The sequence below is a fragment of the Corvus hawaiiensis genome, chromosome Z, assembly GCF_020740725.1.
Source record: "Corvus hawaiiensis isolate bCorHaw1 chromosome Z, bCorHaw1.pri.cur, whole genome shotgun sequence".
NCBI classification, from domain to species: Eukaryota; Metazoa; Chordata; class Aves; order Passeriformes; family Corvidae; genus Corvus; species Corvus hawaiiensis.
In genome coordinates this window covers 40518736-40543329 of record NC_063255.1, presented here as the reverse complement: position 1 = coordinate 40543329, position 24594 = coordinate 40518736, and the positions used below count along the sequence as shown (strand labels likewise).

Below are 24594 nucleotides of genomic sequence, written 5' to 3'. Positions count from 1 at the left end.
ATTTCAAAGCTTATTTTTTGCTAACATTAAAAACTTCCCCAAAGACATGACTCTCTATGCTACTGCTACTCAAGCTAAATTAAGTAGAGCACAGCTGTAATCAACACTACTCATAGCAAAGTCTCCACAAACAGTTACTAATGCCTACTAAATGCACAAGAAATGGTTTGCCTTAAAAAACCCCCATATTCTACTGTGCTCGATACTAATTTTGCTATATAGTCCTCAGTAACTCTTTCAATGTTACTAACAATAAACGGACACAGTAACACCTTCTTATATTTTTAAATTCTCCGAGATTTAGCCTAAGTCAATGTGTGCACTAACAGTATTATCTCATACATGCTTTTCTCCTCCACTGGCACAGCACAATAAGAGGTCATGAATGGAAGTTTATTTTACTTCCATCTGCTTTTTTATCATTAGAAAGTGAGATTCTTTCTGCATACAGTTTAACAACCTTCAAAAACCATGTAAACTTCAAAAATGAAGTTATTACCTCAAAAATGTATCAAAAAATGTAAAAACAAAAAAGAGTACTAAATATTTTTACATTCTCCAAAACATTTTCACTAATTTCATTTAAATGCATATGACCCAAATATTTACTTTTAACCGGCCTGTGGACAAAGATCCACTTTATTTTAAAAACAGGAAGCTAATTTTGTCTCCAATCAAATGTCTTTCTCAGAGAAGAAGTAAATCTGGCACTTACATCGGTATCAGAAGCATCACCACCAAAGCCTTCTTGCATACACTGTGACCTTTGAAAAGTCCTTTGATGTCTGTATTCCACTTCTGAATCATACTCATTTGAATCTCTCAGGGTAGACAAACCACTGTCAAAACAGCTCTCAGGTAAGCTGTCAACTTCACAGTTTATCCTCTGCATAGGATCACAAAGGGCTAAAGAATCATAATCTTCATCAACACAAGACGAATAAGATGACCTAAAAAGAAAATGTTGGAGGGGGAGAAAAGAATTATTCCATACAATAAATTCCAATAATAAATAATTGTTCTTCCCAACAAAATCTGAGCCCTTCTGGAACAGTAAATTCTTGGAAATGCTAATTTTAAGTTTAAGACTTATGCCAATACCTATCTTGCCTTTATAAAGAATTTCTTTCTCAAGCATATGTCTTGGGATGCTCAGATTAAATTATTTAATCTATGTTACTGATGATGACTTTCCAAGTCTCAGTAATTATGACTGTTAATTAAAAAAAGCCTATCTAAAAAAACATTCAGAAAGTGATGTACGACAAAGACATAAAAAGAAGAAAATTATATACAATGGTTTAGCTAATTTTGGCCTATTCTAAGACATAAAACAACCTTAACATACTGTACCTCATTTAAATGAATGCATTTGCTCACAAAGGCACACATGCCAATAAGGAACAGCTATAAATATAGAAGAGGGAGTAGTCAAGTTCAGGAGATCAGTAAGGTGGAAGAAGTTACTGAAAAATTTTCTTATACTCTGGTAGGCAAACCTAAAACCTAAAATTTTACACAGAATTCCTCTCTTTTCCCTCAACCTTCCTTCAAAAATCTTTTTTTTTTTCATTCTGGATGATATAGTATATAAAAGTACTTTAAAGAATGCTGCAATGCCAGTATGGCTTACAGAAAAAAAAAAGGGTTTATTTTTGTAAATAAAACCACAGAAAAGAAAGGTTAATAGAGTGAGTCTTAAAATAACTAATCTTATAAAAAAGTTTGCAACAGCTACAATCATTATCATGCTCCTGCAGCAAGACAGGGACAGGCACCAACTAAAGTGAGGCACTAAAGGTCTCCAAGTGATAGCAGAGAAGAGAGGGTCTGGCTTAGCCCTGTTGGAAATGGATGAGATGCACTGAACTGCTAAAACAGACAAGATCAACATCACTCCTTGTAAAAACAGCTTGGTCCCAAGGGGCTCCCCATGTGATGGCTCAACTCAGGAGAGTACACTGGGGAAAATCACCAAATTATGAAGTTGTTATGAGTCGAATTCCTCCCTGCAATCGGCCAAATGGCAGTGGCATTATTGTCCCATGCAATAACCTTCAGAACCACCTAATTTATACCCTTTCAGGCTAATGAATAATGACATGAATGCATGTGATCTTTGCTGTAGAATACCAAAGCATACATGCTCTTTGGATTCATGCATGTACCGGCCTACACCAAATCACTGAAATACTGAGGAAGAGTGCATGCTATAACGAAGTTAAGCTTGTCAGGCATTTCCTGAAATAAAGCTCTTTAGTAGGCAATTTTCAACTTCACTGAACCATGAATTCAATGCTGGGAATTTCGTATACGCTTAAAGCAAGTTAGACCAAGATGAATCTTACAGATAAAAAAAAGAAAAATTGTACTTTTTACCACAAATTGCTTAAAACATGTTAGTATGCAAACCAATACCTCTTAATGCTGATCTGATGTCAGGAGACAAAGTACTGAAAACAAACAGGTTTTGGGGCATTCACATCTTTTTCTGTCTTTTGATACTCTCAAGTTATATCTGTTAAGATTAAGCTTTATTCCTACCACATAAACTTTCTTCTAAAGTAGCTTGTATTTCTCACTTTTGTGGAAATGCAAGGATTGCACCATGTGGCAGGTCCTAATAAATATTCATAAATAATTACATCACTAAGCCTCCAGAGAGGTTTTAGTTACTTCCTCAGAAAATTACTCAACGTAATATGCAACTCAGAGTGGATGCCACTAAAATTTTGCAGAGGGTCCAACACCAGGGAATTGGGTTTATGTGCATTCAGAAGAAGGAAACAGCTTGTGACAAGCAAACCTTTACAGCCAGCAAACACATCTCCCATGGAAACAGCAGAATAAGAGTGACACCACTGAATGAGTATTACGAGTATGAAGCAGAAGTCGATTTAATCCCTATTCAAGATATTGTTCTCTCTGGCAAAATGTAAAATACAGAATACTAAGAACTCTATCAGAGATCTCTCTATGGCTTGGAGTACCACTAAAATAAAAAGAAGACAAAATAATCTATCGATTGAGTAGGGACACACATTTTTGCTGACAGATCTAATTGTTTAAAAAAACAAGTATGAAGGAATAGCATGACTGATAGCATTTGAGACTGGCTCCAATACCCAGTGTCTTCAGTGAGTCTCTGAAATGATCAGAGGAAGTTCTGATCGATGATCTGTATCCAGTAAGTACAAAAATAAATACCTCTGACCATTTAACACTTGCATTTAGATAACTTACTATTTTTGTACTCTTTCCCCATTAATATCCAAGTGCATTCACTACTCCTGCATGTCAGTGTGAGATGAGGTTGTTTATTGTTTTGAAGAATTAGGCCCACATTTGTAATAATTACTACATGGGGAAAAAGGCACACAAGCTGAACATAAAACCAAAAATGTTTTATTTCTCAAGTACTGAGTAAGGCTAACAAAGCCCTTCAGAAGAGTTTTATAGTTTTTTGGAGACAAAGAGACTGAGAATCAAACTAGAATCAAGAGGCCAAGACCAAACAAGAGCCACCAAACAGTGGCTCGCACTGAAAAGAGTTATCCTGAGCTTTCTGAAGTAATTGAAAAGATTCCTATTGACTTCAGGATACTTTGGATCATATGCTATGGTCACACATTACTTCTAAATCAGACATATTCCCTCTTACTTAACAGTAATCTGCTCTTCTAAGACAAGTAATTTTCAAATTAACAGAAGCAAGTCTGGCTTACCTGTCATACCGTGGGTTTAAAGGAGAATGTTCACCATTAAATTTAGGACTGCTTCTAGAAATGGTACTTCCTGGTGAGGTGTTTGCTAACCGCTGCAAGAGATACATAATAAATGCATAATAACTTGGATGAACACAGTGCAAGTATCTAGACTTGTTAAGGAAAAACTGCGCATCATCAAAATTACAAATTGGATGTATTTAATATACATTTCTTTATATTATATATATGTATATTTAGCTACTTAAATTCAGTTAAACCTCACACTTTATATATGACTTTATATGAGAGTCAAAAGGCCTATTACCTTTAGCATTTAGGCTTCACCACTGCCTTTATACTGAACCTACCAGACACATTCAACCGCAAAAGATAACAGAACTTCCAAGAGGATGATTTCATTGATTACACCTGAAGACTCTGAAATGCTAAGCTTTGAAAAGTAGTATTTAGAACATGGCATGCTGACTACTAAAAAAAAGGGGGAAGTGTCACTGACTGAGCTAGTTTCAGTAGAGCTACCTCCTAGTTCTTGTGAGAGATAGTGGAGGAAAGGTCTCAACCAATTGCATGAGACGAAGTATTTTGTACATTCTGCTGTGCCTCCACACATTCATTCACTGGGAACAGCTCCCTCTGTCTTCTCTGTAATATGCTCATTCAAAGTTCTAGGCATGACAGTAGGAAATGGTATCCGTTGTTGCAGCTGTAGTGAATCTCTGGTAACTTGTATCAGCAAAAACCACTCACATTCCTTGGTAAGGAATACTGGAAACAAGCAGTGACCTGACCACTAATTTCCTCTTTCCTGTCCAGTGTTGTCTTTGTGGGCCCATTATCTCGTCCCATCCTTCTAAAAAAGCTATCTGCTTTCCTCATGATGCCCAGTCATTAGTTTTAAGAGCTTAACAGGTTTCACAGGACAGCAAAATGACAGTGTAGAATAGGATTTTTGTTACTTTCAAGACTTCCTTTCTCCAGTTTGGAGGGCGTCAGGTGACATTTATTACAAGAGACTCCTGTGCAGTTCTGAGAGCCCAAAAGGTTCTGACTAAGGTCCTTATCAGTAGTCCATGCTATTCATTTTCCCAGTGACTTGCCTGGACAAAAGTTCAAGCTAGGTTAAGATCCTACTACTAAAAAAGGGCAGTTTTCTGAGAAAGTGTGTTGTCAGTGGTAGGGCACTCCCATATACACAATACAAATACATTCCTTTAAGCTCAAGAGAAACTGTTGATTTATTCACCTCATTAAATATTACAGCATATTAAAAAAAAATTATTATTTTCCAAAGCATCTCAGAAAGCAGTTATGCTCTAACAAAACTTCCATTATTTCACAAAATGTAAGTAAAATCTAACAAAATTCAACTACACAAGAGTATTCCCACTCTTGTCCACTGAATAAAACTCAATTTTCTGAGTACCCACTGAAATACCAACTTAAATTTGCTGTGTTGATTCTTACATCTTCTTTGACAAAATACAAAAATCATAAATACATACCAATGATCTGTTGTACTTGCTGAAACTGTTTTCAAGTGCACTTCTTAAACCATCGTTGCTGTCATGTAACTTTCTATTAGCTGATCTAACAAAGGAACACAGTTTAACTTGCAGGACTAAAGAAAACATTAAAAACTATGTAGCTTCTCACAAAGAGAAATTTTTTAAATACTTCTAAAAGACCCCTTTTTTGTCTTCGGTAAATACTAATGAGCAACATGAAACTAGAAACTCAAACAAATTGTCTGAAAAAAACACTGAATTTTAGCCTTCAGTGGCAGCCCAGGAAGCCCGTTTTCACTTCTGCAGCATGGTCTTTGGTCAGCTGAGTGGAAAAAAAGATACTGCAGGAATGGTCACCAAAAAAAAAGAAAAAAAAAAAAAAAAAAAAAAGAAAAAGAAACAAACCACAACAAAACAACTAGCCCAGCCATTTTGGTACAAAATTACTTCCCTTTAAATATTGCTGAGGTGATTCTAAAGACAAATACAATTCATCTGCTCGAAAGAAAGAATTTGTTTAGGATAAGGAAATTAGCTAAAGATATTAAAAAAATCTATTCATTGTGACCCTTCTTGAAAGCAAAAATTTGTGCACCTATTGTATAATACAGCACACTCTTAGTACTTTCCAGACAACAATAAGACCGGGAGTTACTGGAGAAGTAAAGCCAATAAAAAAAGGAGCCAGGCAATAATTTTTATGATAGCATGGATAGAATCAAATCTCACTCAGCTTATCAGAAAGAAATTAAAGTGGGGCTAAAAGAAATGAAAACAAACCAACTGAAGTGTTAGTGGGTCAGTACCACAGTAGAGTTAATACCACAGTAACATTTATGACAGTTAAGAACAGTACCTTTTATGATAATGAGGCCATTTCAGTATTTTCACTTGATACTTTTTCCCAAATTTCAACCTGGTCTTTTGCATACAAAAACATTTATCCCAAATATGTTGGGACAAAGTTTGATAATAAAAAACTGAATTACTGAAAACTTACTGAAGTATTTCAATTTGTCTTTCCAGATTATCTCTGTCTTCAGTATACTCACGGATAATTTCTAGGTCTCTGGAAAAAAAAACAAAAACAAACACCAAATTTAAATGAACTTATACTTTACAGGATATTCTTCTTATATTTTTACAATATTGCTTTTGGCAGAGTTTACATTTATGCTGAAATATGCTGAGCAGTTTTATGCAAAGGAAGATCTCTTGGTGACTTCATTAATCTCTGCCATTATAACTCAACAAAGACTGTGAATGAAAAATAAAAGACATACAAAATAATCATAGGAACTGCACCCTTTTCCCTTGAAATGTAATTTGTATTATCTGAACATAACCACACACGAAACTGCCTTTTACGCTCCTTTAAATTAGTAACTAGAAGTAGCTTGCATTCACTTTAGAAAAAAAAAAAAAGGTTCAGATTGACATGGAAGGCTTCCAAAACTATTCTCCCTAATATTCATACAGATATTCACATGAGTGCAAGCCATGGAAAAAAAAATTGCCTGGTGCTGTACTGTTGTTTTATTCCTAATAAAGTCCCACTAAAATCAATGGATATTCTTGCAAGATTATGAGAGTTTGCATCATATCCAGAACTTGTTCTTTCAGAAACCTAACAAGAAAACTGAACAGCAGTGATGGCACAGTGTCAAACATATACCTATATAACTATACTTTGAGGCAAATTTAGAAAATAATAGTTGCCAACTGCATACATAATAATTACATCAGAAAATAGATTTTTTTTCCCTGGTGAAAATATTATCATGTAGAAGTAACTTACCTCTCAGTGTTCAAAGACTGATCTGCATACTCGCTTTTCAAGGTATCTAATTCACTCTGTAGAAAAGCTATATTTGTCTGCGCTTCTAAAAGATCTTTCTTAAGTCTCTGATTTTCCTTCAAAAAAGGAAGATATTAGATGTTAGCTGTCATAGTCACCTCCACAAAATGTTGATGTATTATAATAGTAGAATAAAAAACATCAAAGTTAAATAAAAATGAAACACTATAAAATTTTGGCATAGAGGGGCAAAGAAAATGAAAGAACACTAAGTCAACAGAGAAGTCAGCAAATCAACATGCAAGAACCTCTCAGTTTTCATTTTTCCATTCAGTTACACAAAAAGGGGGCTATATCATCTCCAGCTATTTCTAAATGTCCCACATAGAATACGTATACATTTAAACAGGTATTTTTTCAACTTAAAATATCCTCATACACTTACCAACAACTTTAAAATAGCTTACCAGCACTAAATATAAAAAATAAACCAAAAAAAACCAACAAAAACCAAAACCCGAATTCCCACAACTATAACAATCTGTATTGCAGATACTAAAACTGAGGCTAAATTAATATATTAATGATAATAATCCCTTACCAACAACATATCATGTATTCTTTTTTTCAGTTCAACTACATCTTCCCTGTGATTGACATATTTGGATTGCTCCTCCAGCTTGAAGGATAAAAAAAATGCACAATTAATGTATTAGATTGCTCTGATTCAATAATAAAAAACTTATGGCGAGTAAAGGTTTTAAAACAAAGATTTTTTCCAAATGTCCTAGTAGACAGCATTATTTCAAAAATCACTTGCTTTTTAAGAAATGAATAAGCATTTTGCACTCTTTAGGTATAAAATATTCATCACTAGTTACACAGAAGCCAGTTATTATGACATAAACAGGTGTATCCCCACTTTAAAAACTTTAAAAAAAAAATTTAAAAAATTATTACTACCTCAGATATGTAGTATTTGTACAAGAAGCTCTCATGTTTCTTGTGAGAAATTTCCATTTCTACAAATGCTCTTTTAAGTGCAATTAAAAACAAAAAACCAAAATAATATCCAAAACCAAAAAATTGCTCACTATAATTCTGGTAAAACTAACAGCAAAAACCAATGTCAAAATTAAACCCAAATTACAAAATATCCCAAAACATCATTCATATCTGAGATTTCAGTTTACCTTACCAATCAAATTAAAAGATCAGATTGCATTTGGGTTCTAAAAGGTACTATACTACTGTAAATTACTATATCTGGTTTGCCAATTGCATCTTTATCTATAAATTGCAAATACTTGGTGGCAATATATTGGACTATTTCTAATGGATCAAAGACAAGTCTAGGTAACTGCTATCTTAATAACCTGATGGACCTAGAAATTGTTAAGGCACAGAACTAAGGTAATAGCTGCTCTGCTCCCTTTCCTAAGTATTTCAATAAATTAGACAGCATGAATACAAAAGCACAGAACGACAACACAAAGTAAAAATTACCTGCAGTTGCCATTTACTAATACACATTAAATTAGAAACCTACAACTACGATTATCCATCTTGAAGGAGGCATTTCGTAAGGTCAAAACCTCTTAAAAAACTTTAAAAACTCACCAGACTTCACTCACTTACCTTTTTAAGTTTTTTTATTGTCACCTGAAGATCCCCAACTTCAGCATCATACTGGCGCTTCAGCTCATTTAGGGCTTCTTCAGCTTTTTGCTTCTCCTGCAATATTTTTAATCACATTAGAAGTTGAGACAGGTTTCAAATGTTTATTAAAAAGTAATTCATCGGTTTGTAAAGTACATACTTTCCCCTTAGACAAATGTGTCTTTCCATTCTGCCCCTTCCTTAAGATCCACAGATTCTAATTCTGTTATTGCAGTCCACTTATAAAACACCCATAGAAATAAAATGGTGACATGGAAGCAAAGATATGGGTCCATCCACTGTTTTTTATTCATGATTCCTGTGCTTAACATTCTCAATGTCACTTACTTTTCTACTTCTGTTTTCCTTTTAAGTTTTTTTGCTTGCAAGTGTTGGAATGTTAGAGGCCCATGTCAGTAAAAGGCAAGCAGATGATAGCACCTCTAGTTTCAAATGGTACTGTCCTGGGTACAGAGAGAAGGGGGTGGATTCACTGCTGTCTATTCAATACCACCCACATCACCAATGGGAGGGGGGCAGGGAGTCTCAGCAAGAAAAATGCCACAGATGGAAAGGGAAGCAGTGCTATCTTTTGCCAGGGCACATGGCAGTGTGTGCTAGACTGGAGTCAGGACTGAACAGCAGCTGGGCACAAGGACAGAGCTACTGTTGCAGCCGCTGTCCCACAGCTGCTGCCACCACCACAGAGAGAGAGCCCCTGCACCTGCACTGTTGGCATCACCACGGCCCCAGAAAGAAGGAGTCTGCACTGGTACTGCCACCACCACTACAGTCAGCATCTTGGCAGCACAACTCCTTATTCACACAAACTATCTTTCCAGGCTTTGGGTTGTCCCTGTTTTCCATTATTTCAGGTCCAGGGAGGAGGTTGAGCTGTGGGAGCTTCCAGATATGCTGTCCCTGTTTTCCTCAGTGTCTAATGGGGAGATGCATCAGGATGGTCACCATTTTGCCTGTGTTTAGAGATTGCACCAAGTACTGCCCACAGGTATATTCAGTGGTGAATGCCCTTTTGTGGGTAAAACTCTCTTTCCCTTGAATACCCCTTGTATCAAAGGGGGTATTCCCTTGTGTACCCTTAAATATCAAACCAAGTACAGTATTTTGAAATTTATTTTAATCAAAACAGACAGATTTTGGAAAGAGGCTACACAAACCACAATGAGAAGAATAGTGTGTGCGGAGTACTATAGATTGGTATGTGTTTCATTCACTCCAGTCACTCCCCAAGGACTTCAGTTTCACAATGCAAGAAATCAGAATGCAGCAGTGACAAGCTGTGCCAATGAGGCAGGTTGAGTTTTCACATGGAAGGCGCAGGCATGGACTTTGCTTGGAATTCAGAATTAGAACTTCCTGTAGGTGATGCTGACATTCATGTGTTAAAAAATAATCCAAGTAATCAATTTAAGCTGGATTCCCCTACATAGACTCCTAAGTATTGTTTGGTAACTATTTGCTTCCCTTGAAGAAACAAAATACAGGATAGGCTCATGCAGAGGCACGTGTCCCGGTGGCATGAGTGAGATCACTCTAACAATAGCCTTGATTATAGGCCTTAAGATTAACGTCTTAGTACATTCCCACAAAGTAAATAACTTAACATTTACTCTCAGGGCGTTTTAGTAGGTGTGGCATGTGGAGCTAGGAGCTACAAGGAACACTGGAGAGTGAAAATGAAAAAAGCCTTTTGAGAAACAACAGCCCATATTTCATACCTACAGCTAGATGCAAACAGCGATTGAGAATACAGACGATGTAGATAATCCATAGAAGATGGATTTTTGCATAATGCTAGTACATGACTGTAGATGTTCTCAAAGGAAGCAAACGCACATATCCCAGTCATCTTTTTAAAGCAGTCAAGAAGATTATTCAGGGCTTTTTTCAGTGATTTATCCTTTTTTAAGAACAGTAATTTTTCAGAGAAAATATATTTGTTTTCTAAACATTAACTACTCAGTTTCTCTGGAAATAAAAATTTATCTCTACTGAGAGCTGCATTACCACTAGTTAAACATATTATAACTTTTTTTTTTTTTTTTTTTAGGAGTGATATCTTTAACATTTTCATGCCATTATATTTTTTCTAGGAACACAATAGCCTTTTATAGTGTGGTAGGACTGTTTTCTCTTGTATAGAAAAGGACGCTATTGGAAGCAAATCTATCAAAATACCATTTACCTTCACATATCAAATACTGTGAACTACTTAAAATCAGCAAGTCGGCAGACAGCACTTTGTTGCTTCTGGTCTTCAAATACTCTGATGAAAGTAGCCATAGCAAATATATATATCTGTTCAGTATATTGTGTGTCCTACCGAGCAACAATTATGCTCATAGTATATGTTTAAATTAATGCATTTCTTATGTCCACATTAGAACACTTTCACAAACTGTTATTCTTATGCCCATATAAAGTTCGGCTTATCTTAAATGAATGTAGTAACAATTCAAAATGAAGCAGGCAGCTGGTCTCACTCCTTTGAATTATGCAGTCACATGTGGCTCTAATATATCTTTCCCTGGGTAAGGGAAGAGGAATTTTACACTTTTTATTATAGACTGCAGGTGGGTTGAAAAAGCTAAAATTAAGCAGATCAAAACAGAATTTCCCATCAAGTTTGGGAGGCCCAGGCCCTCACACACTGTTACCACAGCTACCCTCTCTTAAGTCTATAACTCTCTAAAATGTAGTTGCAGGAGAACAGAGGGGAAAAAAGAGAATTACTGCAGGAAGATATACAAAGCAGGACCAAATAATCCAAGCATTAAATTCTACATAAATTCATTTACTAGGAGAACTAGATTCCATACTTTTGTGCTGAAATATCATTTTCTCCAACCTGTTTCCAATATTGGTCTCAGAAGTGGTCTCTTCTTGGCCAGTATGTTCCCACAAAAGGGGAAAGACTTTTTTTTCTTGGGTTTATTATACCTAAGCAGATATTCTTCTTTGGGGAAGCATTAAGATCGTTCATTTCTTATCTCATGGATAGCTTTTTGTCATCCAGGCCCTGCCTACAGCAGCTTTGATTCAGCGCATCAGGATCAAAAACACAGCTGGCCATCAATCCTGCTTAAGACCACTGAGAGTTTGGTGATTATGAAATTCTGTAAATATAAAATACTCACTTCCTTTTTAACTTTATGCTCTGCAGCCTGTATCCGTAGTTCCATCTCTTCCTCTAGCTCACTGAGTTGAACTGCTGCTTTGTCCTGAGCTCTAAAATTTAAAAGAAAATATTCTCTCAGGAACTGCCCTCTGACTTGAAAGAAACACTGTGTGAAACACATCTGTCTGCCTCAACTGAAACAAATTATACAGACAGACATAGAAACAGTTTAACATTGCCCAGACCTTGAAACTGGTGTGGCTGGGAACCTAAATCCCAAATTATTTTTAAGATACTGGCAAATTAGATTTTAAATAATAGCTGCAAGCTGATGATTAGCATGAAATACATCACATCTGCATTTTTAAAACTGGCAGATGTGATGTGTAAAAAAGGCACAAAGATAAAAAGTGCCTCTCATTATCCTATGAAGAGACTTCAAAAGCAACTTGCATCACCCACACATGAGATCTCTGTCCTGAGCTAATCTGTTTGGTTTTGGCAGTAATGATGTGAGACTGTAACATCTGCCAAGTCGTTAAAACAGGTAAATACACTCCTTGAAGCTCACAAAGCAAAAATACAGTTTCTAAAATGAAAGCATAAGGGACATGTACGACAAAACTCAAAGGTCCAGTCAAGGAAGAGGAGTCAAAATGCTTTAAGCATTTAACCTCACAACAGAGTCTGCAAAAATTTGATCCAGAATTACTCAAAAGTATGAACGGGTAATCATTTGCGTGCTGCTATATGTGCTTATGCACTAGTGTGTGCATACAAACTAACTTTGAACTCAGTTTCTGGAAATACTTTGCATGGCATATTTTGACATTAACTCTCACTAGTTTAATCAAATGAAGCACGAGAAGAGCAAAAAAAGAAACTGCAGAACTGAACTAGAAACACCATTCACAATACCTTTTTACCGCTATGGCCAAAGCTTCCATCTCTGTGCTTTGAAGTTTGATCTCTTGGATGAAGTTCTTAATGACATGTTCATATGGCTGGATTAATCTTGGTTCTGCTATGTGTATGTTTTGATACAGAACACTGACCTGCTCTTGTCTGAAAAAAGAGAGATATGCACATTTTAATGCACTTACTTGGAACAATATTATATTACAAGTTTGAAAAACTTACTACAAATTAAGATATTCCCCTCTTTGCCTATTTTTAAAATTTAGCAAGCTAGATATGGGCTTTGAACACTCAGTACAGTATGTCTAAATTATTTTATATTTACCATTTCCACTTCTCTGTTTTAATACAGCTACTGCAAAAAATTTTTGCTTAATTATATATTTTTTTACTTCTATTCATAGTGTAGTGAAGAGAATGCCACTGGAGTAACCCACAATGTGAATCAAGTTTCTTGGTTGCTCTAATGGTAATCATAATCTGTGAAGAAGCGTAAGATTTCAGGAGGTTGCATAAGAATTGAAAATGGGTATGAATGCTTACTACCTAAGTTAAAATGGAAAGAGGGTAGAGGAAGGTAGGCTGCAGGCAAAATAAGAATACAGCTCTCCAGCTTCAGACAAATTATTCTGGTCTGTAACCAAATAAAACTGTCATTTTAAGAAGTTAATTCTGTATATTACTCTCACGTGAAAAATGACAGATATATCTCATAAAGAAGAAAGAAAACATTTCTGTAGATACTGTAGTTGTTAAAAGCTCTCCTGAAATTCCTATTGAAAAGCTGCCTCAATGCTGGAATAGTAAATTCTGATTTCCATTTAATCTGGACTCATTTACATAGATTGCATACTGTTCTAATTGTCAGAGCAAAGAATCTTTACAAGATAAAAAGAATAGCATTATTATGAAGTCTACTACATAAATAGCACTGATTTCTTTTCATGCAACAAGTATGTCATGTAAACCTTTGTTTTACGTGCTAGGTTCCAACTCCTGGATTACATTAGGCAATATGCCTAAAAATTACAGAAAATATTCTGTAACAGTATTTAGCAGTCCTAAGGAAAAGTGAATGTGATTGACATAGACTAAATGCTAGAACATGAACAGGTATTCAAGAACTTAAAAATTGAATGGAAAAGAAGGAAGAAGATCAAATCTAGAAAGGTAGAGGAGGCAGGCCAGTAATAAGGAAACAGACATTATCAGAAGCAGAAACACAACCAAAAATAATGTTTTGCAAGTTCAAGTCTAACACCATATCTAACAACACAAATACATGCCCTCTTTTTGTTGCTAATGAAAGTCTGAACTCTGATTAAACAATCCTCCTTGTTAGACAGCTGAAGCTCTCCTATCTTCAGTGGAGTAGTGCTATTAAATACCTTCACCATACACATGATATCAGCAACAGTGTATATTCTCTTCACTTTTTCCCACTTGAAGCAATTCCACAGCTTTGATTATCAACACTGCAGCACTCTGCTTCTTGTATGTGATTTCTCCTCTGAAGGTCTAACTTACTTTATTAGAACAGTACTAAAACTGTTACTATAGCTCAAATTCCCATTTTAAACAATTTAACTGTTTCAGGACACTGTAAAACCTGTTCTCAGCTGAAATGCTGACATTCATTTTGAGATACAGAAATATAAGACCAGCACGAAGAGATAAAGCTTTACTAATGCCTGAGAAATTTCTGTGTACAAACATGTTTCTGTCTCGCAAAGAATTTCCTTTACAAAGGCTAATGCTTACCTGTATTTAATAAGTTAAATATCTTCCCATGTATTCACACAATTTCTTTTTCAAAATGTATTTTAAACAGAGTAATGTCGAGGTTCACGAACAGTAACAATAACGAACAGATTTATCTGATCATCATAAGCTACGAACTATGTATAAATAATGTAACATTAAAGAACTCCTCAAATGTATATTTATTCAATTAATGATTTGCCTTTAAAAAAATGTTAAGGACATTCCCAGAATGCACCTGGAGGCCTGTAGTCAGTGGCATCCTCCAGGGATCAATACTGGGACCCGTGTTGTTCAGCTTGTTTATCAATGACCTGGAGGAAGGGATAGGATGCATCCTCAGCAAGCGTGCTGGTGGCACTAAACTGGGGGAGTGGCTGATCCACCTGAAGGTTCTGCTGCCATTCCATGGAACCCTGATAGGCTGGAGAGTTGGGCAGAGAGAAACTTACTGAGTTCAACACGGGCAGGTGTCGGGTCCTGCACCTGGGGAGGAACAGCCCCAAGTGCCAGCACAGGCCGGGTGTTGCTCCTACAGAGCAGCTCTGTGGAGAAGGACCTGGGACTCTGGGTGGATCACAAGCTGTCCATGAGCTGGCAGTGCCCTTGTGGCCAGGAGGGCCAATGGTATCCTGGGGTGCATTGGGAAGAGTGTGGCCAGAAAGTTGAGGGACTTGTGCCTCTATTTGGCCCTGCTGAGGCCGTACATGGAGCTCTGGGGTCTTCAGTACGAGAAAGACAAGGAGCTACTGGAGAGGGTCCCAAGGATGATTTGGGGTCGGAAGCATCCCTCTTATGAGGATGCCTGGGCCTGTTTGAAGAGAAGCCTGAGAGGACATATCAATATCTCAAAGGCAGGTGCCAAGAGGATGGTGCCAGACTCTTTTCAGTGGTGCCCATCAACAGAACAAGAATCAATGGCCATAAACTAAAACACAGGAAGTTCCACCTCAACATGAGGAAAAGTCTCTTTACATTGAGTATGGCAGAGGACTGGAACAGGCTGCCTAAGGATGTTGAGAAGTCTCCTTCTCTGAAGATATTCAAAACACACCTGGCCAGATTCCTATGTAACCTGCTCTAGCTGACCCTGTCTTGGCAGGGAGGTTGGACGGGATGATCTCCAGAGGTTCCTTCCAACCACAACTATTCTGTGATTCTTTTCAAAGTATATACAAACTTGAGATCAGTTGGTTAGATCATGATGCTAACACCAGGTTGTGGGTCCAATTCCTGTATGGATCATTCACTTAAGAGTTGGCCTTGACCATTCTTGTTGGTCCCTTCCAACTCAGAATATTCTGTGATCCAGAAATACACATACATGAATTGAAGCTAGAAATCAGTATGTCTGTGATGCTGAGCCTCTGCTGCACAGCTAAGCCTGCTTTAGCATGCAGTAGTCAGAAACTCAAAGTAGTTACAGTGAGGTTTTATTCTCCCTCTGGCATTAAAAAAACTTTTATATTTCATATTCCTTCTTAGCCCAATGACCAGCTACCACACAGCTGGATTCAAAATATCTCAGTGGCACAGTTTTAGGAAGCAGTACTTAAGCTTAAGGTGTCAAACAATATCCATACAACCATAATCATGCAGGATTCTGGAAAGGGCCTGGAAAGATCACAACTGGTCACTGAAACTCTCAGTGATACTTATGTAAGTGCATCTACAGCAATGATGCAGGATGTCTTGATTAAAAAGTAGACTCACAACTACTACATCAACAAAAAAACAAAACAAAAAACCAACCAAGCAAGCAAAAAAAAAAAAACAAGAAAAACCACCAAAACAACAACAAAAAAGCCCAGACGAGAAATCCAAGTCATGCAACAAAATTGGAAGGATTACGCAATCACTTATGCTTTCAGAAAGAAGTAATACACTTTCATGAACTGGAAAGACTGTCAGTGATTTAGTCACTCCAAGTACCCATGAATCCATGATGAAGTAGCAGCAGTTATGTGCACTCTGTAGCAACATGCAGTAAGTATTTGAAGATTATTTGTTCCAAATTGCCATTTTTGTATTTTTTATCATTCCTCTGTTTTCACATGCTTTGGTGAATATCAGTGACACAGCTGCAGCAGGACAGATAAGCTGTAATGAATATTGCCCAATTTGTTTGTTTGTCCTCACTTCCTCTTGAATACATGCCATTTCTTCCTGCAAATTCATTACTTATTCAAAATTAATTATCAAAGAAGATTTTACAAATGGATTTCACCAAGGTGACTTAAACTCTAAATAGGCTGTCCTTTTGCTGGACAAGATGTTTCAGCAAAATTCATCTCAAATGCTTGCACTTGCCCTTTAAAACTGGTTTTCCTTGAAATCCTAAATTCACTTTTCAGTGTATTTAGCTGCACACCTTTAAGTGCCACACTCACACAACTGTAGACATTCACAAATACTAATGCACAGAAAGAGCATTTTTTAATATGTGGTATGAAAGTCTGTCACTTTGTTCATCTGGCACTATGGTTACACTACCCATCGTGCACACACTTATTTCTGTTGCTTCTGCAAAGTACAAACACAAAACACTAGTACCCACAAAAAGTATAGCATTGTGGCCAAGTACTGCTTTGGCTTTACCTTACCTCATCTCAAAAGTTTTATGGCATAAACCATCTGTAAAATTAGTACTTAGTAAGAGTAATTAGTCAATATTTGCACAGCTTCACATGAGTTAGCTTAAGCAAAGTTACAGTATTCACATGGTTTCAGAGAGTTCCTGCAAGAACTGCGTAAAGAAAATAAAACTTCTCTGAATATAATCCAAGTTCTAATATGATAGATTTAAAATACCATGGTTGAATACAACAGGAGCAGAAGGCAGGGGTGGGGGGGGGCAGAGGACCCACACCAAAAAACCCCACAACACTGATCTTGGAGATCACAGATATTTAGATTATATTGTGTCATAATTTCCTTTAATCCACACAGCTGTATTAATCCTTATCAATTCATAGCATTATTTCTGGTTTGCTGATTGTACAGTGACCATTTTCCTAATAATCCATACTCCAAATGCAGTTCAGAAGAAGATGATGGAATTTTTCAACAAATAATTTTTCAACTCTGGAGTTGCTCAGTATCTTCTTATATGTTCTCCCTATGTAGTCACCAGAAAGACTATGCTATGTTACACAGGCCCCTCAGTCTGACCCTAGGGGTGGTATTTGGTATTAGAACACTATTTTAATTACTTCTTTCCACTGTAGGTCAGCTTGTCAAACTGCTCTGATCACTTGTAGCAGTTCTGTTCTGGTATGGACATGAAGAGATGAAGCGTAAGGTAGTCTGAGCCAGGAAGGTCTGAGCTGGGTGGTCAGAGCAAAACAAAGCTCAAGCATTATGCATCTGATGATTGTCCTTACACTGGAGACCAACAGCTTGTGTGTGCCTCCAAGAGATCAAGAAGTACCTTTTTCTGAAAAGCAGACACACTGGATGTGCTACCATATCAGTAAGCAGAAAAGAACAACCAAATCTGACACAGATTGGAAAGGATCTAATTTTGTCACAGCTGAGTGCCTAACACTTCCTCCTAGATTGACTGCCTTAAGGAAAAACAGATTACACAGAATTTTAGCAGAGTGTAAAATTCAAAGTATTTGTCAACTTGAAGCACTATGTGTTTTTTTAATACTACCTTTTCTTTTTCTGTATCTACCCCTTCAGAAACAGGATGCATTAAAAGAAGATGATCAAATCTGTAACCCCCAGATGACTCAGCCTAGCCAAGGTCTGATTCCCAGAGAAAACGTTTTTAATGTTTCCAAAGCATGAATGCTGTTCCCTTAGTGGTGTGATTTAGAGCCAGTGGAGACACAGTGGAAAAGACTGTGGGACGGGCAAGGAAAGATGAAGTCTGTGGAAAAGGAGAATGCCTCAAAGGCATTATGGCAAATGATCACATAATGATACCAGGAAAAATATCAGGAGAATGAATGCTACAGTGCTTAAGTGGCACAGATACTGTTTTGATTAAAGCAAAAATCAGAAAGATAGCTCAGAAAGGCTTCTAGCTCACAGAAAGACATCCATTACATTCACAGCAGAGCATATCTCTCAAACTCCTGTTATGAGATGTATCAAAAGACAAGACAACATTCTTACAGAAGAGATCCCCTCTCCAGCACTGTGGCAAAAAAGGACACAGCATTCGTTTTTCCTCAGGATTTGCCTTTTTTCCCTCTCCAGGGAACATGCTTCAACTTCCAAGGAAACCTCTCCAGTTCTGACACCATGGCTCATCATCTCATGGAAGTAAACACAAATCGCTGACGGAAGTTAATACTGTGCTCTATATTGACTTTGGCAAAAATCCATCCTGGTTCATGACAGCAAGAACATGACATGTTTTGGACGGGTTTTTTATGCAGCAGAGCCTCTCTTCTTTGCTGTAGTACAGCAGTATATCCCATGAGCACCTCCCGTCTTCACAGTTTAAGTAGCTCATGTAAAGAACAGCATGCTTTTCTCATTTTATCACATCCCCCAGACCCACATTTTCTATACAGCTCCATGACATGACTGGGGGCACACCGTTATCATAATCACATTAGGAGACTTTGGAATTGTGTGATGCATAAAATCTCACAGTCAGGAAGCACTGAAATCAGAGTCTGATGAATAGTCAGCTTGGCTGGAAGTACCAGGCACAAAAATAAAAGAGACCCAAAGACTAAAAAGCAAAGCAATGGAGCGTGAGACCTCTCAGAGGCAGCAGAATTTAACTCAAAATGGGGATACAAACTTTCTGCTTCAGATTCATCCACCCATTCATGATCTAATTAATTTAGTTCCTTTTCCAATAAGATTATCCATTTTGCCAAATATTGCACAAAAGTTGCCTGGTAGGGCTCATTCTTTTTTGACAATCACAACAAGTCTTTGTGCTTTCTGACTGAAGTCTTTGACATTAAAATTTAAAAATGTGTTTTCCAGGAAGTTTTTTGCCTGTAATTTAGAGAGATAAGTAAGTGTCATAGCATTCATAAGTACGGTTTTTCTCTTGCAGTGTCAGAAGATGTCAGATCATTCTCTGCTCAAGCTGAGGAGTGGAAAAGGATTGCCACTAGGAGACATTCCCACATGCTTAAAAGGAACGTCTGTCTATTAGGAGCATGAAGGGAACCTTTCAGTCTTGCCCCTGAAATTCAAACTCAGATTGGCCACAACAAAGAATGCAACATCCAGTAACACAGCCAAGGGCTAAACCCTTCCAGTGTGGCACTGAAGCACTCACTACCTGGAGCATCAAAAGGGTAAATTTCTTTGTTGTCCACTCCTGTACCATTGCAAATACTTCTTAGAGGAATAAACTAACGAACACGGCTGACTTCTCAATGAAACATATCTCCAGCTAGCAATTCACTATATATACATATAAACTAAAGGCCTTGCATGATTTTATATTTAATTACTCATTATTCCTGTTTAAATGTAACAATGCGGAAGGCTAGCTGCACTTCAAATGAAATGAAAAATCAAAAAAAGACAACCAAACAGACAGAAACAACAACAACAATAAAAACCCCTCTGTACAATTCCACTAAAGTCTGACTTCACACATTAAGTTATCAGCCTGGAAAGACTTTCCACCTTTTTTTTCCTAGAGGCCAATTGCCTACCAAGCACAAGTAAAGGCTAAGGCAAACAATGCTTTGACTCACAGTAACCACCTTACCAAGAAATCTAACTGAATTTAGTCCAAAAAATTGATTCAGGTGAGGAGGAAATGAGCAAGGCTGTAAAGAAAAGCTCTTTAATGTTATTCTGCCTGTTTAACTGCAAACAATACAACCACAGCTTCGGCAGACTTGAATCTTTTAAAGTAATCTAAAAGGACTGTGCAACTGATACACTAAACTGCAGAGTTATGATCCATCCCATAATGAAATTACCTTTTTGTAAAATGAGTTAAATTCAAAATATGCTTATTGTAATACATGCTTATTTTAGTACCTGGCAGTAAATAATTTTGCATCAAATGCCTGCTACGACACTGAGGACTGGGTCAGAGTATAGATCTGTTACTGAGTTTCACACCTCATTTTGGAGGCTTATTTATGCTTTCAAAAGTTCAGTCACAGAAACTGAACTTTCAGTTTCTGAAACGGAGACAGAACCATGTGTATTGTGAAAATTTTCCCTTTGATTCCCATGGGAATCAAGCTAAGGCGTGACAGAGACCACAGGTGTTTACTGTGGCATTTTCTCCTGACTTCAACCCTGATTTTACCTCATTACCTCCATTTACTACACCTTGTTTCTCTCTGTATAAACCCCAATAGCATCACAGCACATGTCCCAGTGTCTTGCTAGTCTGTGGCCACAAGGCAGAGCATTTGGAGGAAGTGAACCCCAAAATGATCGAGATAAAAACCACAACTGAGATTTAAAAATACGGACCACCAGCTGCACTCATCCAGCTTTGAGGAGTTTCTCTTTTGTAATTACTTTTCTCACAGATGTCAATGTTAATGTTACAACAAATATATGAAGAGCAATAAAACACAACATAAGGAGACACCGACTCTTTTATAGTACTGAAGATGCAGTTGTGTTCCAAGCCAGGTCTAGTTTTCAAAATACTGCCTTTTCCTGAATAAAATATGAAGTGACAAACAACTAAAACAAACTAAATAATTTAAACAAAGATTTTTCTTGAAGTCCAGCTTGCACTTTACTTGATTTTGTTATATTCTACTGCTTAAGACTCCTCAATCAATTACAATATATTCATTACTCATGCAAATGGTCCTAAGGATTTTAGTGGGACCACTCACATGAAAAAATCCTTACACATCTGTTTCAACAAAATAAGGTGTGGGCTACAAATGGAAAAAAGGTTGAGCTGTTAAGCAGACCTGCTTTTAGCACTTCAGGACAGGAGAGAGAAAAGACAAAGGGCGTACTGTTCTTCAGCTGACACTGGCAGACACCTAATAAATAAGACAACTATGAAGGATGTTCAAATCTGAACCTAAATAGGAAACATTTACATCAAAATACTGCCCACCTGATAGTATTTAACCATCAAAACTTTTTCCAGTGTTTATGTAAAAGAATCATAACACAAATTACATTATGTCATGATGAATTTAGCAAAACTACCAGATGTGTCTGCAGAGTGCAGCAAATTAAAGCTGTTCCCCTTCCTATTATCCTTTTAGACAATCAGTTAGACTGTACTGAAACTGCTGCTGCAAACAGTAACCAAGATACTGAAACAGAACTATTACCAAGAGGAGACAGAAGCTTTCACAAGTTACCACTGCTCACGAGTCAGACTTTTTTTCAGCTCCTACTGAGTTTCTGACTTCAGGTTATTAACTGTGTCTGCAAGCTTTCGAACAGTCTTTTGTTCTTGTTCTCTTTCTGTAGAAAGCAAGTGTCTAACAAGGAAAGCACCATGAACAAATTAAGGAAGACCTGTATGAAGCTACTCATTTGTCAGAAATGGGGCACTCCAATAACACTAAACAGTATTAATCCAAAAAGAAAAGAACAATTGACTCCAGATTAAGTAACCGAAAATTTCTCTGAAGAAACATTCCACCTCATTATCCAAACACATTTTTATATGCAGCTGGAACCAAATTATTGGTATTGGTAGGAATTTAAGGAGCGCTATATAGAGACAACATAGAGATCTATTCATGTATATGACTTTTTTTAACTCTCTTGACTAGCTGCCAAGTCCTGAAACTCAGATTACTTGTCTTCCATCATAAATTACAATTTTAAAACGCAGCAGAATCACACTGTACTTTTTACGGCCAACATTTTCATATTAATTTTGAGGACCTCAGCTTTCAGGCAGACTATTTCGAGTAACCAAAATGTGCCTCTGTAGACTGAAACCAGCCCCGTACTGGCAGACCCGTGGTAAACGGGTTTAATCTCAAACCAAGCTACCATCAGGTGTCTTCACTTCACTGAGACCGAGGACAAAGACTCTCACAAAACTTCTGAGCTCATCAGACCGAGGGCCGTATTTACCAACACCGTTAACGTGAACCCAACGTTGTTGGTCAGCCTTTACCAGGAAAAGGTCGACAGGGGTGGAAGAAAAATGCTGGCGGCTGCTCGGGGAATAGCTCGGGGAGAAAGTTACTGGGGAGCCGGCAGAACTTTGCATGCCGTGCGTTCTAGCAGGCTGACTTTCCCACGTGGGTCGCTGGCAGAGCAGAGCAGATGAAGCCAGGAGCGGCTGCACGCTGGAAGAACAGCGTTAGAAACCACCCCAGCCGGGAAGCAGGTGTGCGGAGGGCTCCCTACACCTGCAGGAGCACGGGGCGAGGGGTCAGGCTACACGGGCGATCCCCAGCTGGGATTGCATCAGCGGCAGCAGCTCCGCCAGGAGGGCCGCTCCCGCCCCGCAGGACGGCAGGGCCGGTTCGGCGGCGGCGGGGCCGCGCTGCCCAGGGGAAAGCTCAGCCCCACCAACCCCGGGGCCGCGCACCCGCTCCCACGGCCGGGGTGGGACGGAGCAGGCGGGTCTGGACCTTACCTCGGGATGTACCTCGCCTCGTCCCCGAGCCGCACCTCGAAGTCCTTCCAGGGTTGTTTCAGCCCCGCGGCGACCCACGCCGCTGGCGCCTCCGCCTCCTCCATGTCTTCGCCCCCCGGCTCGCCGCCGCCGCCGGGTTGCCGCCGCGTGGCGCCGCGGAAGCCACGGGCGAACTCCGGGAAGGTGATAGCCCCGTCGCGGTCGCTGTCGAGGCGCTGGAAGATGGCCTCGGCCTCGGCCGGCCGCACCCGCAGCTCGGCACAGAGAGCAGCGAAGTCTTCCCGCTCGATGCGGCCCGAGCCGCTGGCGTCGCACGCCAGGAAGAGGGCTCGCAAGCGGGACAGCTCGTCCCCCACCGCCTCGGGATCCATCGGCCAGAGCCGGGGGAACGGAGACCGCAGACGGAATGGGATGGAACGGGGTGGGCGGCTGCCCTACCTGCGGCTCAGCGGGGCGGGCCGGGTCCTGCTCCGCCCCGGCTCCCCGCGGGGCCGGGCACGGCCGGGAGGCGGACCGCAGGTGGCGGCCCCTGGCCGGGGCAGGTCCCGGCCCGGGCTGCCGGCGCCCCCGGGACAGAGCAGGGCGGTACCGAGCCGGCAGGGCCCCCGCTGCCTCACGGAGGTGCAGGGGCACAGGGTTCCCCTCTGGCCCAGCATGTTGCGAACGCACAGGTAACTATATGCAGCACCGTAGGGTAAAAAACATGTCTCACCCCCTGCAGCACTCAAATGTGAATCCCTGCGGTCACCATAAGGTGTTAAACTTAATTTCCGTTTTCCAACACGATAAAAATACTCCTCGCGTTCATGGAAGACCCAGAACCCACATGATGACACAAAGTTTCAACAGATAAATTCTCACTGACACGAATAGTCTTGGAGTTATACCTTGTGGGTACGTGCTCACAGATGTCTCAACACCAGTGATTTAGAAATGTGGATTGTTAAAATACTATCTTAAACTGAAAATGCAAAAGCTGCATTCAAATCAATAAACCAAAGGAGACAGCTTATCAGTGCTTTGTGAAGAACTAGTGTCTTTCTTGACGGAAGTCAAGATGTCTTCCTTGTTGAAGTCAGACTCAAAACTCAGATTCTGTTTGAATCTAAGGGATATTTTTAAATCATTATTTATTTCCCTACACTTATTCTTGTTTATGTCTATCTGCAAATGTAAATTGTGTCATACCACACTTGTGATAAAGAGAATACAAATCTGACTGTCAAAACAGCATTTCTTTATTGACCAAAACATAGCCTAAGAATAAGTATGTGATCCAGCAAAGCACAAATAGTCCATCTGACCTCTCAAAGTAAATCACATACTGTAAATGGGAACTATAAAGTACTCCTCTGCCTAAGAGATGTGGAATGCCCTCACAGGATTTTTTTTTTTTTTTTTTTTTTTTTTACAGCTTTTGATTTTTAACCCATTGGGATTAGACAGACAGCAAACAATCTTTCTCTAGACAATATAATGTTTTGTAAAATGTTGCCCACACTTTAAGGAAATACAGCTGTTAAGCAATTTGGAATATAAGTTTTAGCTTAAAAATATGA

The 24594-nt window shown here is 38.6% G+C and overlaps 1 protein-coding gene across 1 annotated transcript in view; it reads right to left on the bottom strand.

The window, feature by feature from the left end:
* Positions 1-23456, bottom strand: part of RASEF (RAS and EF-hand domain containing) — a 33887-nt gene extending 10431 nt beyond the window's left edge. The window contains exons 1-10 of the mRNA XM_048292754.1: positions 23036-23456; positions 12748-12894; positions 11849-11939; positions 8670-8765; positions 7633-7710; positions 7032-7147; positions 6234-6302; positions 5231-5315; positions 3726-3817; positions 716-950 (exon numbers count right to left, since the gene is read on the bottom strand). Of these exons, the coding sequence (XP_048148711.1) occupies positions 716-950; positions 3726-3817; positions 5231-5315; positions 6234-6302; positions 7032-7147; positions 7633-7710; positions 8670-8765; positions 11849-11939; positions 12748-12894; positions 23036-23406 (1380 nt within the window). The 5' untranslated portion in view covers positions 23407-23456. The remainder of the gene's footprint in view (positions 1-715; positions 951-3725; positions 3818-5230; positions 5316-6233; positions 6303-7031; positions 7148-7632; positions 7711-8669; positions 8766-11848; positions 11940-12747; positions 12895-23035) is intronic.
* Positions 23457-24594: the final 1138 nt, after the last annotated feature.